This window comes from Peromyscus eremicus, chromosome 7, assembly GCF_949786415.1.
Source record: "Peromyscus eremicus chromosome 7, PerEre_H2_v1, whole genome shotgun sequence".
Lineage (NCBI taxonomy): Eukaryota > Metazoa > Chordata > Mammalia > Rodentia > Cricetidae > Peromyscus > Peromyscus eremicus.
The window spans coordinates 104915510-104935998 of record NC_081422.1 but is presented as its reverse complement, the minus strand read 5'-3'; the positions used below and the strand labels follow the sequence as shown (position 1 = coordinate 104935998).

General features: G+C 42.0%; 1 protein-coding gene across 22 annotated transcripts in view; it reads right to left on the bottom strand.

Moving 5' to 3' along the window:
• Lrrfip2 (LRR binding FLII interacting protein 2) overlaps positions 1 to 20489 on the bottom strand; it is a 110643-nt gene that overhangs the window by 59439 nt on the left and 30715 nt on the right. For all 22 annotated transcript variants that reach the window (XM_059268770.1, XM_059268778.1, XM_059268776.1 and 19 more), the window contains one exon: positions 7816 to 7902. In XM_059268770.1, the coding sequence (XP_059124753.1) occupies positions 7816 to 7902 (87 nt within the window). The remainder of the gene's footprint in view (positions 1 to 7815; positions 7903 to 20489) is intronic.

The window sequence follows — 20489 nt, the reverse complement described above, 5'->3', positions numbered from 1 at the left end:
AGAATGTACATGGCTTTAAAAATACTTAGGTTGTAGTTTGGTGCTCACTGTAAGGAAGTTTTTTTGTTTTTTGTTTTTTATTTTTCCCTCCTCTTACTATTCTAACTGAAAAATAAAAGAAATAAGAAAATACACTCCCATGTGTTAATGTGATAAACTACTAAGAAATAACATAAATATTTCATGGTTGATATCTAAATCATTCCTTAAGCAGATTATAAAGAGACTGACTACACCTAACAGTACACGTAATTGTGTGCAATTCTAAGTGTTTCCACATTTGCCCATCAGCACTGAGACAGTAAAGCTTGAGTCATGAGTAGCAAAGAGCTAGTCCCCAGAATATGGTCACCTGACACCGTACGGAATTTCTGATTTTTTAGAATTTTAACATCCAAATTGCTAAAGTAATTTCCACTGTGACTAAAAACACCACCTCACAAGTCTAGGTGGACTCACCTATCAACAGCAATGCTATCTTTCAACATGAAACAATGCTATATATAACACTCCATAGCAATCCAGCTAGACCACTATGCAGCTGAAAACCAGATGAGGCTATCTCTGGCCATCCATCTCAGAATAGAAACAGTAATTTAACCAAAGTGCCACAGTTTACTGCTTCATTTTGGTCTCAATCTTTGCGTGTCATTTTTTAAAAAATCATCTTTTGACATCCACTGTATATACTGCTACACTTGATAAAAATGTGTCCCAAAGTCTGTTCAAAGATACCATGAGGATTCGGTGACTTGATTTCCAACAGGATGTTGTGATCTCTAGGCATTAATTGCCAGTTTATACTTTTCGTAAGTGATGTCACAAAAGTCTTGGAGACGTGTGAGTTAGCAGAACAGAGCATACAGTGTTAAGTGGTAACTGATTCCAAACTAATTAGAAAGCCCTGTATCACACAGGCAAATTAATTTTGCATGCCGCTCAGTGTCATCTGGGGTACTAAGCTGATATCCAAGGTGGGATCCTCCCTTCACTCTATCGTTCCTTTCCATCCCACCAACCATAGAGCACTTCTAAACAGGCCATCTAGCCAGATGTGATGGCACATTCCTTTAATCCCAGCGTTTAAGAGGCAGAGGCAATCAGATCTCTGTGAGTTTGAGATGAGCATGGTCTACAAAGTGAGTTCCAGGCTAGTCAGGGCTGCATAATTAAGACCCTGTATCTAAAACAGACCAACAAAAACCCATCTGAAGAACACGTCCCCAAAGAGATAAGGACACATGAATCACTATTATTTGCAATTATATCATTATCAAAATCACTCCATTGCTGTGGGATGTTCTGTATGGCAAATGTGTTGCTGATTAGTCAATAAATAAAACAATGATTGGCCATTGGCTAGGCAGGAAGTGTAGGCGGGACAAGGAGGAGAATAAAGCTGGGAAGTGGAAGGCTGAGTCAGAGAGACACTGCCAGCCGCCACAATGACAAACAGCGTGTGAAGATGCCAGCAAGCCATGAGCCATGTGGCAAGGTATAGATATATAGAAATGGATTAATTTAAGCTGTAAAAACAGTTAGTAAGAAGCCTGCCATGGCCATACAGTTTGTAAGCAATATAAGTCTCTGTGTTTCCTTGGTCGGGTCTGAGTGGCTGTGGGACTGGCAAGTGAGAGAGATTTGTCCTGACTGTGGGCCAGGCAGGAAAACTCTAGCTACACTCCATAATAAAATCTTATTAAATACTGGTATACTTCCTATATTTAAGCAGCTTTTCTTTTTAATTCTATTGAAAATTTGATACTGGGGCTAGAGAGATGGCTCAGTGGTTAACAGTACTTGTTGATTCCCAGTACCAACATAGAGGCGCACAACCATCTGTAACTCCAGAGAATCTGATACCCTCTTCTGACCACTTCAGGCACCAGACATGCAAATGGTCTGCATACATAAATGCAGGGGAAGTACTTATGCATAAAATAAAACATGAATAAATAGAGAAAAAAACAACAACTTGTTCTTGTTTTTGTTCTTGTTTTTTGGGACAGGGTTTCTCTGTGTAACAGTTCTGGGTGTCCTGGAATTTGCTTTGTAGACCAGACTGGCTCTGAATGCACAGAGATACTTCTGCCTCTGCCTCCTAAGTGCTGGATTAAAGGTGTGTAGCACCACATCACCCAGCAAAATAATTAATTAATAAATGGAAAGAAAAGAAAGAAAATTGGACCTAAAAAGACTATAGAGTGAAATTTATGTTCCATATTTTCCAGTTCATTTGCACAAAAAATATGGCTTGTTTATTTCATAGTCAAAAGCCATTCTTTAAACTAGCATTGTCCAATAGTGATGCCAGAAATAGTTTATGTGTGTGATATTATGGTAGCCCACTAGCCACATATGGCTGAGTACTTGAAATGCTGGAACTGTGTGATGGTCCAACTTGCCACAAATCAATCAGTATCACCTGAGTAGGGAGCCTCAAATGAAGAACTGTCCCACCTTAATTGATATAAGAGACTCACTCAGAGTTCGAGCAGCACCTTCTGGCAGCAGCTCAGACAAAAAGGGGCATGACAGAAGGAAACCAATGCCTTTAGTAACTTGGCCTTCCCTTCTACTGTGGGGCTGATTTTACCCTCCTGCCCCTGCTGCCTCACTGACAGCAAACCAGTCTCTCCAGGCTTCCAGCATAGTTTAAGGAATAATGGCTCTCTGGGAACCTTCCAGGTTTTTAGCACCAGATCCAGACTGGTGAGACACCCCTCTGGTGGACAGATCAATACCAAGTTGTTGAGCTCCCAACAGCGAGAAAACAGCTCCTGTGAGAGGACTCAGCTGCTGAAGCACTCAGTGAAAAAGACCGAGTAACTAACTACCTGTGTCTCAGCCTCTCAAGTGTGAGGCCGTTACCATTTTAATGTAAGTTAATTTAATAAATTCTTTTATAGACATTCATCCTATGGATTCTGTTCCTCTAGAAAACCCTAATACAGTGCACAACTGGAAAACTAAATTCCCAATTCTATTTGATTCTAATCAATGTAAATCTAATTACCTGCACATGACTAAGGCTACCAAAATGCACAGCATTTCTCTAAGCCAATTTGAAAATATATGTTCAGGTAAAATAGTACGGAAAGCACAAAGAAATTTCTATCATGCCTTAACAGCTGAAAAGCCTCTTTTCTCAGCAGCACCACTAACTTGCAGAAAGGCAAAGCACCGAGGCTGTTTTCAATTATCTCCTGACTGTGAAAAGCAGTTATGTGGCAAATGTGACGAAATTAGAACAAAAGATCTTGGTTACAACTCCAGAATTCTGTTTTTTGAGACACGTCTCACTCAGTAAACCAAGCTAGCCTCAAAATCATGGCAATCCTCCTGCCTCTGCCTCCCAAGTGCCATAATTATAGGCAGGTGCTACCATATTAGGCTCTGGAATCCCTGGAGAGGGTCTTATCTGATCCCTCATCTTCAGCATAGAAAGTTAGCACAGGGGAGGGTTAAGGAGGGATCTCGCAGAGCATAAAGCTGGAGTCAGCATTCAGATCCTCAGACTCAGCAGACCACAGACCCATGACTACAACATCCACCACAGCACCCACCCTGCCAAGGCCCAATCACACAGAAGCAACAACAAACTCAGGGCTTCCTTCCACGGAAGAGCAGCCCTCTTCGCTGTCCAGGGGGATCTACAGTGCTACACAGAACAGCCAGTGGCTTGTCCTTAAGTAACAGCACCAGAAGCTAAGAAGACAGACAGCAGCAAACTGTGTTCTTGGGCACTAAATACAAGGCAGAGTATCCCCTTCAGTCACGAGGAAACAACCACTGTCATAATCCTGGGTGGCCTTATTAGGACTGAACAACCCAAGCATGACAATGCCTTAAGTGACAGGGACATATTTAGCCCAAACTGTTGGGCGTCTCTTCCTCCCTGGCTGTCTAAGGACTGGCCACTATCATAAATGACAACATAAGTACCCAGACCAGGAAGTTCATGACCAGCAGACTATTTCTGCCAGGACAACTTAGACTCTGTCTCAAAAAACAAAAAGCAGGGTGTAGATAAAGCTCAGTGGCAGAGCTTCTACCTAGTCTAAGTGAGCCCCAATATTCTCAATGTGGATAAAAGGCCAATGTTGGTAATGGCACAATACAGATGGAGCAAAGATTCTACAATGTGATGACTGAGTTTCTTATAAGAATTAATAAAGTTTAAAAAACTTCCTGGAAAATTATCTTGTTATATTCAAATTAGGTTAATGAAAATAAAACACACTCTTTTTAAAAGTTCACTTAAAGTGAGGCGAAATGGTTTTAGTAAAAGGAAATCACAGCCCCAAGAACATGCCTATCCACCTTCTCTGTCTACAAATATTATTATTAAACTGGGGCTGGAGTTGCTCCTTCAGTGTCAGACCAGAAAACACTAGGAACAGCATCTACTCTTCCAGCCACACACCAACATGCTGCTGACTGAAGCATGCAACTTAAACCAGAGTCCTAAGAAACAGAAAGCTAGCTACACAAGACTGCATAGAGACCCAGAAGACTCCGGCCCTCCCTTGCTTGCTTCACCTCTGTCAGCAGAGTGGCACTCCTTCCTACCTTCAAACTCTGAACTCTGCCCATGATTACACGGGCTCCTTCCATCACCAAACCTCTCCTGCTCATCTCTGGTCCTAGTTTGCTTTGTGCTGCTAAGATAAAACCCCGACCAGAACCAAGTTAGGGAAGGAAAGGCTTACTGGGGACAGTCCATCAATGAAAGAGTCTGGGCAGGAACTGAAGCAGAGTGGAGGAACACTGCTTACTATGCTGCCTCCTCTGGCTTGCTCAGCTAGCTACCTCTCTTATACAGCTAGGCCAACCTGCCTAGGGATGGTGCCACCCACAGTGGACTGGGCCTTCCTACATCTACATCAATTAGTAATTAAGAAAACGCACCACAGACATGGCCATAGACCAATCTGATGGATGAAATTCCTTAGTTATGATTCCCTTTTCTCAGGTATATCTAGATTTGTTTTAAGTTGATAAAAAAAAAAAACTAAAGAACACATCTATAAAATGGAGAATGTCCCCTATGGTAAAGAAAGGTAAAAAGCTCCAGCACGGTGCTGACACACAGCAGCTTCCTTCATTCCTGAGCTTCGTGTTTCTAGTACTCCCTACTCACATCCCAGCAAGCCAAGTGTGACACACACGTGCTGTGGGATAATGCTCTTGCACACTATAAAGATTTGTCACTCCTATTAGTTTAATAAAACTCTGATTGGCCAGTAACCAGGCAGGAAGTGTAGGCAGGGTGACCAGACTAGGAGAAGGCTGGGAAGAGGAAAGGCAGAGAGAGCCGCCAGCCTGACGCAGAGGTAGAGGCTGAGAAAAGGTACTAAGCCACATGGCTAAACACAGACAAGAATTTTGGGTTAATTTAAGCCTAAGGGCAGTTAGTTACAAGCCTGAGCCATAGGCCAAACAGTTCATAATTAACATAAGCCTCTGTGTGTTTATGTGGGACTGAATGGCTGCAGGACCAGGTGGGACAGAAACTTCAGTATACACACACACACACACACACACACATACACACACAAAGAGAATCAAGGGAAATATTTGACATGAAAGGAATCATAGGCAACAGAATCCTATGTGTGGTCATACACTACAGATTTCACCAAAAATTTACTAGCCACATACATAGTTTATATCAAGAATATCCACATGATAACTGTGGACTCACAAACAAGGGAGCCGAAGAATAAGGTAGGAAGGCAGTGGAAGAATCCATTAGAAAGGAGTAAAGAACAGGGGTAGAAGTAGTAAGGAGTAACAATTACTCCCATCTGAAACAAACTCCCACATATGCCCAAACCTAGCTATTAGTCAAGACTCAGGTTAACCAACTACATTCTAAACCTCAAACCAAAAACCTCCTAAGTCTAATACTCTGACTACGTAAGCTACATACATATCAATGATTCTTTTAAATGGTTATCTTCACGGTCCCTGAATAGAGAAATGAAATATTAGACTTTCAATATATGTTTTTGTTTATATTTAAGATTTTCTAGTCTGGCCTAAACTACTAAAACACACATTCATTTACTCATTCTTTCTTGATCTGGGACTTTCATGAGTTGAAAGTGAGGCTACTGACCACAAAAGAAAATGGTTGGACTCGAATACTCATCTCAACTACTATAAACACAACAGCTACTCTGTGACCTTTAGGTCCACACAGACCAAGCGCCTACTTTGCAAACCGTTAGTCAATGTTTTGCTTCAATGTTGCATTAGTTCAACAGTTTATCACAGCATGCAGGACAGGCAATCCTGGCCTACCAGCCACTTCTGAATCTGTCCCCATTTCCGTTCAGAGCAATGATGAGAGGGCTATGAATACAAAAGTTTTATAAACTGAATGGTTTTCAATACACTGCATTCTCAAAAAAAAAAAAAAAAATCTTAATCACATACACTTGCCTGACACAATAGTAGTTAACTCAAAGCTTACACTTTGAAAATACAAGAAATTACTAAGCTAAATAAGTTCAGTAACAAAAAGACACATGGTTCACTGCATAGATAGAATTTCTATTAATAACTGTCTCTATTTATAATTTAGTAACATCTTAAGAGTATAAAGACAATGCATAGGGGCATTACATTTCAAACCAATATTTGAAACTGTAACTAAGGGGAGAAAATTACATCAGCATAGACCACAAATATATAAATTTCTTTTTTTAACTTGTCAATAGAAAATCTACCAGTAACACCAAAATAAATTGCTTACTAATCCTCCACAGATGTTTTCCCTTTATAAATACAGTATCAAAATATTTGTGAGAATTTTCAGACCCAAGTCAATGTCAGAAAGAAAAGTTAACAAGTATGTCATCTAAGCTCAATTTCCATTTACCTATTTTACTTTTTTCCACTTTTCTGATGACAAAAGCATAATATAAATCTGTAGACTACAGAAAAACATAAGACCAATTATAATTGCATACTGTCAAACCAAAGTACTGATTAAACCAGTTCTTTCTGAGCCTATATTTTGGCACTGGTTGTTTTGGGGTGTTCTACTAATTTTATAGTTTGGGATTTTCCCCCACATTCTTATATGAACATTTTTCTACAGTACTAAATATGCTCAAAATGGTAAGCATGGGGATTCAGCTAGCTATCTGGGGAGATCAAGGTTCGCTGCGATGTTTCTACTTGGATCTGCACATATGTCATGTCAAACTAAACCTTCCATTCTAAAACTTCCAGGCCAGTCCTCATTTAACACAAAGACCCATTAGAGAGGTCTTCTATGAATATAGCAGGATTGACAGTGAGGATGATAACAATTGCTGTAATTAAGAAAATATAGAAAAATGTCCAAATAGACTTCCTAAGTTGGTTATTTTGAAAGCAGAGAATTGGGATTATGAAGTGAAGAATACAAGGGTCTTTAGTTTTGCCACCCTGGGGACCGAGTGCTTTTAACAACCCACCCTTTTTATCTATTGTCTGCAATGCCCCCTCCTCTCTTTGTGTTCATTTTTAACTGGTTTATCTAAAGAGAAAATGCAGTTGCTGACCAGGAGAGCAAGACTTAGATCTGCATTCAAGTGGAGGAGACAGCACCCTGAAGAGAAAGTAGGGTGTCCAACCTGGGGATTTCACTATATATTATCTCAGCCTTGTAGCTCACTAAAGTCGCCTGTACTCCTGAACCCTGGAAACGGAGATTCGAGATGGTGAGATCTCGCCTTCATCCAACCTGTTTTTTATCCCTCACTCCAATACACCGCACGCATGCACACACACACAGGCTAAGATGACACTTCTCGTTACCTCTCTTTGCTGCCGTTCCAGTTCCCTCATGCGGATGTCTCTTGCTTCTGCCCGGGCGGCCCGCTTTGCTGCTAGCCTTGCTTCTGCCTGAAAAGTAACATAAAGCTCAGTTTTATACAAAGGCAAAAACACTTATACACCAGACTTGGCAACAAGAAACAACAGGACATGTCTTCCAAGGAGGTTGGAAAAAGAAAATATCATCTATCAACAAGTTTGACTGACTTCAATCAACTTCCATACATTCAATTCCCTCTTTCTCTAGTCTGAAATCTCTCTCTTTAAATCAGGGCCATTATGTTTAGGTGCTGGCCTTGGTTGCACAATTAATACATAGCTCACTCCTTATTTCCCCAAACTTGCTCTATTCCCATATTTCTGTCCTTATCAATTCAATCTTACAGACTAAAAACTTGAGGAACAGCTGCTACTTCATTTTCAATATTGCTAGTATTTAAACTTTCTATCACTGAGTGTCTTGAACTCTGCTGGTTCCAGGGTCTCCGCCCCTTCCCCTTTTCCTTCATCCCTCCCCCTCCCTCTTAAATCGATACATCATTTAAGCATCAGAGCAGGTATGTTCAGGGTGGTATAGTAATAGTTGTACAGTCTTATTAAAGAATGTAATCTGGTGCTTTTTAGTACATTAATAAGACTGTAAAACTACCACTATTAACTCAAGAACCTCAAAGAAAAGCCCACATACATGAATAATTCCTTCCTGTTATATATATCTCCCCACTAGATCCTGGCAACTCCATTAATCTCTAATAATCAGCTATCCTGGCATTTGATGTAAATGGAGTCACAGCAGGAAAGCTCCATCTCCTGCTTGGACTACAACCACCTCCAAAATCCATCCCTTTAGAATCTGCCCTATAATTCATCTTCTGTGTAGCCATAAAATTGACAAAGACACTTCTGATGCCACTTGGCAGTTTGAAATCCTCTACTGGTTCCCAATGCTTGTGGTTAAAGTAAGAAGTGGAGGGACTCACACGCTGAAGCAGCAGGCAAAAGCAGAAACAAGGCTCCTCACACTCAGGACCAGTCCCCCATCTCCTTCTCTGCCTGGACTCTACAGCTTTCTAAGCCTCTCCTCATAGACTATCTGCCTGGCAGGAAGTACTCCCATTGTCTCTCACTCAGCTAAAATACTGCTTTCTATGATGTTGTCTAGTATTATCCTTGGAGCAGAAGTCATCATCTTCATCAGAGCAGCTCAAGATGGGACCTGTTAACTGCTGGCATTCCCTCACAGGAGGAGGGGTGGGGAGGACCGTCACTCCCTCAACCTCATATCTTTTTTTTTTTTTTTTTTTTTTAAGATTTATTTATTACGTATACAATGTTCTACCACAAAGCAGAAGAGGGCACCAGATCTCATTACAGATGGTTGGGAGCCACCATGTGGTTGCTGGGAACTGAACTCAGGACCTCTGCAAGAACAGCCAGTGCTCTTAACTGCTGAGCCATCTCTCCAGCCCTCAACCTCGTATCTTAAACACAGTCTCTGCTCCCTCTCCCCTCCCCACTGAGTATGGCTCTGCCCTGAACTGCACAGAGCCTATGGTCTCAGGAAGCACTAGAGTACAAACTGTGGAAGGTTAACTGACAGGGAGACTCCACAGAAGCACCTCTGCAGAAGTCACCATTCTCCACAGGGTGAGACTTTGGGGTGGTATGGCTGCTTTGCTCCTATAAATAATTCCCTGACCATGCTCTGTAAGTACGCCTGACTAACTTTAATAGAATCATACTTTGGTTTGTTGTTGGTACTCTCCAATAAAGAGCTAGACATTTGTTTACATCCCCCAGGAAGGAGTTTCAACAATATATGATGATTACTCCCATTACATCTTTCATAAATACTATACACTCTTATCTCTCTGTGTCTTCATAATTTTATATTAAAATTATAAGCCAGGTATGGTGACATACACCTGTAACCCCAGCACACAGGAGACAGAGGCAGTAGGAACTCAATGAAATTTCAAGACTAGCCTGGTCTACACAGTGAGTCCTAGGCCAGCCAGTGCGATACAGAGAGATCTTGTCTTTAAAGGGGGTACAGGGAGATGACTCAGCAGGTAAAGGCCCTTGTCACCAAATCTGACAATCAATCCCTGGGCCATACATGGTGGAAGGAGAAAACTGACTTAGGCAAGTTATCACACACACACACACACACACACACACACACACACAAAGTATGTTTAAAACAATTTAAAAAAAATAGAGGCTAGAAAATGGCTCAGTGGTTATGAGCACTGGCTGATTTGAGTTCAGTTCTTAGTACCCACATAGTGGCTCACAGCGGTCTGTAACTCAAGTCCCAGGAAATCTGATGCCTTCTTCTGGCCTCTGTGGGCACCAAGCATCCAAGTAGCAGACAGACAAACACGCAGGCAAAACAACTCTACACATAAAATCTTTTAGAAGTGCATGCCTGTTGACACCCCACAATTTTCATGCCCCAACATCTCCTAAATAAACAAGTGCAATTCAGGTTAAGGCCAGAATATCAAGGAAATTCATAAACAGCTCAATGTGCCACGTGGAACTTTCAAATCTCTCTGGTTTCTGCTCTGTAGTGATTTCCTGTCCTTGGCCACATTCTTACTCCAATCCAGATTAGCCCCTGGATAGCTACAGGAGATGCTTCTTTCCATGTTGTCATATTTATGCCAATCTCCTAAGAATAGATTCAGCCAGTGCTTAAAAGAATCTATTCCATAAGCAATTATATTAGGTGCTAAGAATACACAGTGTGAGATGACAAACCTCTGCCCTGCTCTCATGTTTGGGAGTCAAAAATGCTAGGAAGAAATGAGTTTTGCCTAGCAGCACACAGGTAACAGTTAACTCCTATTTGCGCCATTCTGGCAATGCCCCAGGCTGCTAAACAGGTCTTGTAGTAGCAAAAGCTTACAAAATAAATTAAAATCTATAGACTAAGCTGCAACCACAGATGTGTCTAAAAGAACTAGTCTTCTACCAGAGTCTGACACTGGCCCCTGCCTTTTTAAATACCTATTCCTGCCTCAAGTTACATCCCCCTTCTTTACCCCATGGACTATGAGCAGACATCACTTCCTTACTAGAGTTTGTCCTTCACAGAAAAGGACTTCAAGGCTAAGTTACATTTCAGTAGATAGCAAATACATTTGAATCTACAAAGTAATAAAATTTTCAAGTATTTTAAATTATAGCCATGGCAATAAGTAAGAATTTTCATTCTAGGTACATTAGCTTTGTACTTGTAGTCTTACTTGCAAATTTAATTCAAAAATACTGATTTCATCTCTCCAAGATCTGTGGCCAATTCTGTAAAATCTACACTAAAATGAGACTTTTTAACAACCTAAATTATAGATTATTGGAATCTGTTCAATGACATTTCTTTAACAACCAAAGGGAAAAACCATGCACTCAGACACACACACAGACACACACACACACACACACACACACACACACACACACACTTTCATCCCTTTGTTACTCCATCTAGTTCTGTGGAAATAGTGTTTAAGCCACACTTTGCACATACAGAAACAGGGTTTAAAATTACTTTATCTGCTTCTTCCTATACACTGCTCAAGCAGCCTGAGGAGCCGAGGCTGAGTGCATCCCAGCAGACAAAATCTTCGTGCACTCTGAAACTGCATGCCAAATTTTAAGTCGACAATCATGAGCACAGACAGCAGTTTCTAGGGAGAAACAGCAGTGTTTTCACCCCAGAATATAATCCATGGAACAGTTCCTACAGGTTTATTTTGCTACACACCTCTCTCATACACACATAATAAATGGAACATAACTACGTTCAAACTAACGGTAAAACTAAATACAGAAAGACCATTTGATCCAAGTAATTCCACTGAGAGATAAACATACAAAAGACTTAAAAGCAGAGACTCAAACAGACATTTAGACATCAATGTTTACAGTGTCACATTCCGAAAAACCCCAAGGTGACAACAACCCAAAAGTCCATAACAGATGAATTAGCAAATTATGTTACAGTCACATGACTGGATATTATTCAGTCTTTAGAAAGGAAGAACATTTAGATAGAACCACATGGGAGCCTGCATGGGACTGAACTAGACCCTCTGCAAACGGGAGACGGCTGTGTGGCTGGGTCTGTTGGGGAGACCCCTGGCAGTATGATCAGGATCTATCCTTGTGCATGAACTGGCTTTTTGGATCCCATTACCTATGGTCAGATGCCTTGCTCGACCCTGGGGCAGGGGAGAGGGGCTCAACTTAATGTACCAGGCTTTGCTGTCCCCCATGAGAGAACTTGCCCTTTTGGAGGAGGGGATAGAGAATGAGTCAGGGGGTGGTTTGGACAGGAGGAGGTAGCGGGAGGAGGGATGAGGGGGGATCCGTGGTTGGTATGTAATAAAAAATTTTTAAAAAAAGATATGACCACATGGGTGCATCTTGTAAAGACACTAAATTAAGCAAGGCAGACCCAGATGGACAAATAGTACATCCTTGTGCTTATGCAAGGTACCTAAGGTCAGATTCATAGAGACAGAATGTGGAAGAGTGATGGCTAAGGGCTGGAAAGATGGGGAGTGAGGAGTTAGTGTTTAACGGGGACAGTTTTGAGACTGAAAGATAACGAGGTTCTGCAGAAGGATCAAGGTGACAGTTACAAAATATAAATGTACCTAATGCTGCAGGAATGCACACTCAAAATGGTTACCATAGTAAACTCTATGTTATGGTGATATTTTATTTGTGCTAAAATGTGATTTTATTTGTATGTTAATAAATAAAGTTGCCTGCAGGTCAGAGTTAATAGCAAGCCATTTAGCAGAAGTCTGGCAGTGGTAGCACACACCCTTAATCCAATCACACGGCAGACAGAGTCTGTGCATTCAAGGACATAGCCAGCTTGGAGACACACGCCTTTAATCCAAGTACCAACCACAGAGACCTGGAGGTCTGTATAGACAGGCAGTGACGAAGAAGTCATGTGGCTGGGTTTAGAACCAATGAGAAGGCAGAACAGAAAGTCAATAAAAACACAGACACACAGGAAGTAGGTCTCTTTTCTCAGGGGAAGGATGGCAGCGGCTGGTAAGCTAAAGGCTACTCGCTAGTGCTCTGACCTCTTGGGCTTTTAACTCTGTATTTGGCTCTGTGTTTCTTATTAAATAAGACTGTTTAGAATTACATCTACACTATGTCGTGTGTATTTTAGCAAAAAAAAAAAAAAGATTTAGATAAATTCAGAAGTGATCATAGCACATGAAATCGTAAGTATTCAGAAGTGATCATAACACATGAAATCGTAAGTATTCAGAAGTTTGAATCATTTATGTTCTTTAGTGTAAAATGACTCCAACTCCTAACACTAATTAAAAAAAAAAATGAGGAATTGGAAATTCAGGTTAAGAAGTTTCCTGTGCAGCCAGGTCATAGGACCAGATTTCTACAAGTGATGTTGGTTATTGTGCTTTCAAATATGAGGCACAAGTACCCACTGAACAGGTGCAGAAACTCAAGAGGAAGGGGGAAAAAAAAAAAACGGTGACACAAGAAGTAAAAACAACTTGGACAGAGTTTAACTACATTTCTGACTAAATTTGGGGGCAAAGAGAAAAACAAAATGGCAACAAAAAGCCTAGCTCTTGGTGACCTCAAACTCATAAGCCTTCTGAACCTATTCACTCCTGACTTCAGAACCGTCACAATCACAATGAACAGGGAAGCACAATGAAGCACTTCTAGGAACAGGGAAGACCCACACGGGTACTACGGTCTGAGCGAGTTCGTCTTAGGGATTTTTTTTCCCTTTATCATCAGAACTTCTCATTATGGACATTTGGAATTTGAGGAAATGAGAGCTGCAAAATCAGGGGGAGAAATAATTCATTTTTTTTTTTTTTTTTTTTTTTTTTTTTTTTTTTTTTTTGGTTTTTCAAGACAGGGTTTCTCTGTGTAGCTTTGCGCCTTTCCTGGGACTCACTTGGTAGCCCAGGCTGGCCTCAAACTCACAGAGATCCGCCTGGCTCTGCCTCCCGAGTGCTGGGATTAAAGGCGTGCGCCACCACCACCACCCCCACCCTCCACCCCCCACCCCCACCCCCACCCCCGGCTTGAAATAATTCAATCTTAAACTGGATTTGAATAGACACTTCAGTAAAAACGATATACAAACGGCAAAACTAAAAATATCCTAGACACCATTAGTCATTAGAAAATATGTAAATTAAAGCCATACTGGAGGTGGGTATGATGGTGTGTGACTGTAATCCCAGCACTCAGGAGGCTGAGGCAGGAGAGTTGTGAATTTGAAGTCAGTCTGGGCTACACATCCAGTTTCAGGCTAGTTTGGACTAAATAGAGATTTCTTGTGGCATGAACTTGTAATCTCAGTTAGTCTCAGCTACTTAGCAGGCTAAGGCAGAAGGACCACTTGAACTCAGCCATTCAGGTCCTACAGCAAGGGAACAGAGAAAGAGATCTCACTGAGGAAAAACAAAAACAAACAAAAAAAAAAAAAAAACCTCTAAGGTTTCTGTAATGGATTCGCTAACAGAACACAGAAGCCATGAAAACTACCTAAATCAAAATGGGAAAGGAGATTCATCTACCAACCTCGGGCTGGTCTAACACTACTGCCCAACTGATCTGCAAATGTGGTGGAGGTACCATCATTACAGATGCCTATGCTGTCTTGATTGTTGCTGCTAATGTTGGCAAATTCAAAGCTGGTCTCTCAAAAAATTGGCAGACCACTGGATGGTGGTGGCACACGCCTTTAATTTCAGCACTTGAGAGGTAGAGGCAGATGGATCTCTGAGTTCAAGGCCAGGCAGGTCAACAGGGTGAGTTCCCACAGCCAGGGCAACACTGAGAAACCCTGTTTTGAAATTTAAAAAAAGTTGTCAGGCACATGAGCATACCTTCTAGCTTACACACTTGGTATGAAACACTAACAGCCAGAAGAGGAACAGCCTTTTAGGAAGGCAGCTCTTACACTAAGAAATGGGCTATAACCCTCACACTGCAGCATTTGGGCCAAATTCCTGGCCTAAGTCAAGTGCTAACATGCCTTGGTTCACAGGACGGAATGTCACTCGCAAGGTGGCAATGCAAGTGGAACCACACCTGCCACCAACTTGTCCACAGCAAGCCTTTGTGCCTGCCCTTCCACAGTGTCTACAGGACTGGTGGTATAGACATGGTCCCTGTGAGTTAAGGAAACTGGAGTTCTCAACCACAGGATGGTCGCTGCCTTTCTCCAGCCAATGTCACAACTGAAGTACAGGGTGTTGAGATGCACCATGAGGCTTTGAGTGAAGCTACTCCTGAGAGAGCTGTCCATCAAATGTTTGTCCTGGTAATGCTGCAAGGGACAGCAAAACAATGACCTGTCACTAGAAGTAGCTGTCCTCACTGTTCATGATTATCCTGAACCATCCAAGCCAAATCAATGCAGGCTCTGCCCCTCCACTGGCCTCTAACCCAGCTCACTGCCTGCAAGTTCGCTGAAGAGAAGAAAGAGTCATCGACATTCTGGTGCAAAGCCGGAAGGCAGTCCTCAGTTCCAGAGAGCTGGTGCAGCTGCCATCGGTAAGGTCCCCAGCAATTATGTGTGTTAAGACACTTCACTGACTATACTCCAAGAAGGTGCCAGAGCTGGGAAGGCCACTAACTGTGCTCTGGGAGCTCAGGGGCAGGCTGAGATTCATCTCTAACACTTGTTACCTAATTAGTGGAAAGAGAACATCTCATAGAAGCCTGGCCTGGAAAAATCTTCAGAAAGAATGTTGTGTGGACACTTGTTTGTCTGAATATGGAAGTTTTGAGTCATTACTGTTGTTTGTTTTCAGTCAGTGCTCATTATTGGAAAGAACTTGACCAAAAACGTGTCACAAATTTTGAAACTTGTTTGGAAAGAAAAAAAAAAAAAAGTTTAATGAGAAAGGTGGAAAAAGAGGGTAAAAGACTTCACATACACTGAGTCACCATTTCACAGCTACTAGAATGGCTGTAATAAAACAAATTATTTTTTAAGCCAAAGTAACTAGAGCTGGCAAGAATGTGGAGAGAGCCGGGCGGTGGTGGCGCACGCCTTTAATCCCAGCACTCGGAAGGCAGAGCCAGGCGGATCTCTGTGAGTTCGAGGCCAGCCTGGGCTACCAAGTGAGTCCCAGGAAAGGCGCAAAGCTACACAGAGAAACCCTGTCTCGAAAAACCAAAAAAAAAAAAAAGAATGTGGAGAGATCAGAATGCGCACAGCACTGCTGGAGGTATACAATGGTCCAACTGCTTGGGAAAAGTGTGGCAGTTTCTCTAGAATTTAAATGCAGAGCTGTCAGAAACCCAGCACCCACTCTAGATGTGTGTGTACCTAAGGTAGATGAAGACATATGTCCCCACAAATGTTTCCTTTTGCTTTGCTCATAACAGTCAAAATGCAGAGATCACCAAATTCCAACAGCTGGTAAATGGATAAACAAATGTGGAGGATCCATTGAATGGAATACTACTCAGCCATAAAAACAAACACAAGAGTGATACAGACTACAACATGGATAAACCTTGAAAACACTTTGCTAAGTGAAAGACGACAGATATGAAAAGTGACACCCATGACTCTATTTATATAAAACACCAAGAATAAGCAAATTTACACAGACAGAAACTAGACTACTGGTTGCCAGGGAAGAAAGAGATAGGGAGGAACTCCTAATTAAGAAGGGCATTCTCAGGAGCTGATGAAATGTTTTGCAATTAGATAAAAGATGACGATCGTACGTTCCAGTAAGCAGATTTTAAAAGCATGCAATATCCTAAAATGCCATATGTGTTGGTCACTGAATTATATTGATTTGATTTGTTTTCTTTTGTGTGTGTGTGTGTGTGTGGTTTTTGGAGACAGGGTTTCTCAGTGAAACGGCCCTGGCTGTCCTGGAACTTGATTTGTAGACCAGGCTGGCCTCCAACTCAAAACTCTGCCTGCCTCTGCCTCCCAAGTGCTGGGATTAAAGGTGTGCGCCACCCCGCACAGCTTTACCTTTATCTGTATTTTATGTGTATGGGTGTTTTGCCTGTATGTATGTCTGTGCACCATGCACATGCAGTGCCCACAGAGGCCAGAAGAAGGTGTGAGCTCCACTGAGACTGGAGTTATAGACAGTTAGGAGCCACCATGTGGGTGCTGAGAATCAAACCCTGGTCCTCTGCAAGAACAGTCAGTGCTCTTAGCCACTGAGCCATCTCTCTGGCCCACTGACTTATGCCTTATGTTTTCTGAGTAGATAAGACTGAATGCAACAAAACCCACCTAAGTTCCGAGGTGCGGAGGCACACACCGGCAGTCCAAGCACTCAGGAGATAATGGTAGGAGATCAAAAGTCTGCCTCCTTGTCGACATAGTGAGTTGGAGGCCAGCGTGGGCTACATGAGAGCCTGTCTTAAAGACACACACAAGTACACACAAACACACATACAGAAAGAGAGAGACAAACAGCAAGAGAGACAGAGAGAGTTCAAGCTAAATAAATACTAAAATATACAAAATTCTAGTTTACAAAGTTTAATGTATAAACTAGAGGAAGGAGAGTTTATGACCTAGAAGGTTTAGGAAATATTGGACTGAACTTCTTTTTAAATCAGAATATTTAGTAACAAACATTAGGGATCTCAAAGAGGGGCAGAGAATATATAGCATTTCTTGGACCAATTACTAAATAACCCCTAATTAACTAAACATCATGGTCTAGGAACACAGTCTGAGAAACACGCTTATGAAAACAGGTCAGAATCCAATTCAAACTGTAGTAAGTCTGTTAAGGGATAACTTTACCTAAAATTAAACAATATTATCAGAATAATCTCCTCACAATCAAAACTCAAACTTGCACCTGGCACAGTGGGGCACAAGTATAGTCCCAGCTAGTCTGGAGGCTGAGGCCAGAGGATCTTGAGCCCAGGAATTTGAATCCAGCAAGGACAACAAAGCAAGATTCTATCTCAAACAAATAAACAAAAGCCACACTTTCCAAAGAGTGGGCAAATGAGATCTCACACTGCCCTGATTGCGTCACTTGAGCACTAGCAAGGCTGGATGACTGGTTGCTTTTAATCCACAAAATCAACCTCTGAGATACAGAAGACAAATACGTGCTAATAATATCACCTAATAGCAAATACCAGAGCCAAGAACCACATCCTAAGACTCATACTGTAGTCCATACTCTTAACCATCAAGTCTGAGCCCATCTCCTCAGACAAACCAGAGGTTTGCTTTGGGAGGTTTTCAAATGAGCCCTGGTTCTCTTCTCTTTGGAACTGCACTGTTTTGGTCCTATCGGTTCTAGGACCACTCCTTTACCCCAGATATAGATAATCTCCTTTTACTATGCCCAGCCTTTGTCCTCATCTTTGATTGTGGTTTCAGCTCTGAGCCAATGAGAAGGACTCAAATCCAGCATCACAAACTGACTTCGCAGCCATAATCAAAGTCTCCACTTCTACCACCTAGTGGATGAGCTAGTGTAGACCTAGAGTGAGTGAAACCAACTCCACCCTCACCAGTGGGCAGCTTCGCTTCCCAAGTCCCCAGTCTCCAGCAATGGAGCCCACACCACCCCACTTAATCCCAAGTCTCAGGACCTCTTAGCTTCCTAAGTCCATCCCTGGTTTCCTTCCAACAGACCCCCCTCTTCCCAACAGCTCTTAGCACTTTTACCTTAGAGTCTTTAAAGCTTCCTAATTCTAATTTCAGTTTCTCCCTTCCTTGAGACTACCCGCTATCTACTATAGGGTCAACCTACTGAAACTCCAAGAAACAAGGACAGTCAAACTTCTCAAACCAGAAGCATTCACAAGCTTTCTGCATTTTAAATTTGCATTCTCTAACTGCTTCAGTTTACCAGGCATGGGGACTAGGTTAAACTTGCTGTGGTTCCCTGCAGCATTGCAATCAGAGGCTCCCCTGAGGCCTGTCAATCCTGTTATAGACTGTGTTCACTGGACAGACAACAAAGGAGGGCCTGCTTGGTCTGCTGGGCAGTGCTCACCGTTTCCTTCGATAAAATCCTTCCTGCACATCTTACTTGAGACTACTATTCTGGTATGGGAGCAAAGGTATGTTTGTTAAAAACAGTCTGAATCTAGTATCTAACAATTCAGAGGCAAAAGAGTTAACCAACACAAGACATGCATGCATTCTATAAATTGGAGTAGGTCCACAAAGCTATGAAGAGTACCTAGTGAACACAAACAGATATGTGTTTTTGTTTTGTTTTGAAGACATATACTCTAAGTATGCAATGAACCACAGAGGCTTTCAGAAACAAAATAGTACCACTCAAAACTGTGTCATACTACTACAGACTGTTTTAAATAAACCGGAAGGGGAGAGTTTCTAAAAAATACAATGTAAATGGTTTTCATTCTCCAAGGAGAAAGTTCTGCAATATAGTTTTTCTTCTCTCTCCTACATGAAGTATTTCTACTCTTGGACCACTGCTTTTCCACAACAGAAGGAACCTTTCAAATGTGTCTAAGAATGTGCTTCAAGTAGAAAATACAGGTGGTAGCCTGAAGAAGGCCCTCCCTCCACATCATCCTGTCCAGGACAGCCCTCCCAGTTCCTATGCTCTCCCTCTTCCTCTCTCTGAAGTCACACTGTTTTGGGTCAATGCTGCCCCAAGCCCACCACTCTCAACACATCCCCTCCAAACTGCCATACAGGACTCACCCACCCAGGACCCTGCCCAACTGTCCACCTTTCCTGTCTTCAGCTTCTTCTACTGGTTCATCAACCTTGGATCCAAGGTCTCTCCCATCTTTAAAAGGTGAGTAACAACAAGTCCCCAGCCCAGTTCAAATCTAGTCTTCTCTTTGCAGCCACGTTTTCACATACCTCCCTCCTCACTTCTCACTTGGTTCAAATGACTACAGTCTGGCTTCTGCCCAAATCACTGGACTGAAACTACTCAGGCAAAGGTCACTAATGACCTCTAACCACCAAACCCAGTGGAATTTCTAAGTTCTTATCTCACTTCTTTCTGGAAAGCTGGCATCACTAAGGCCTCGTTCCTCCTGAAAGCTCTTGGCATCCTGCAGCACTAATGCCTTTGGTTTTCCTCTGTGTTCTCTAACGTCCCTCTTCAGAATCCTGTGTGGACACACATTTCTTTCCTAGATCCCTCAAGTTTGAACAGAACCAGAGTTTCTGGGCTTAACCTCCTGCTTTTTTAATTCTGTCTTCCCTCCTGGGTGATACTAACCTCAGTTGATAAAAGTCAACAAATCTTTATGTCCAAGACAGGCTTTTCTCCACCATCCTGACCTAATAGGCTATTAAAAATGGATAGTGTCCCACAAGAACTTTAGATTCAATAAATCCCTAATTAAATGCATAATCTCCCCTTTAAGTTGCCTTCTGTTTATAGCTTCTGTTACTTCCCATTACCCAGAAGATGAAATGAAGACTCTTTCCCTTTTCCCTAGCTTCCCTACACAACTTAGTCCCTGAGACCCACTTACCCGATATCACTTTTGCCAAACCTCAAACATCTCCTTTCCCTGTCACCACCTCCTCAAGTTCACATCTCCCAACAAGATGCACACAGCCACTTTCTCACTGTGACCTCTCCTCCAGACACATCCATGGTAGCCAGGGTTATTACCCT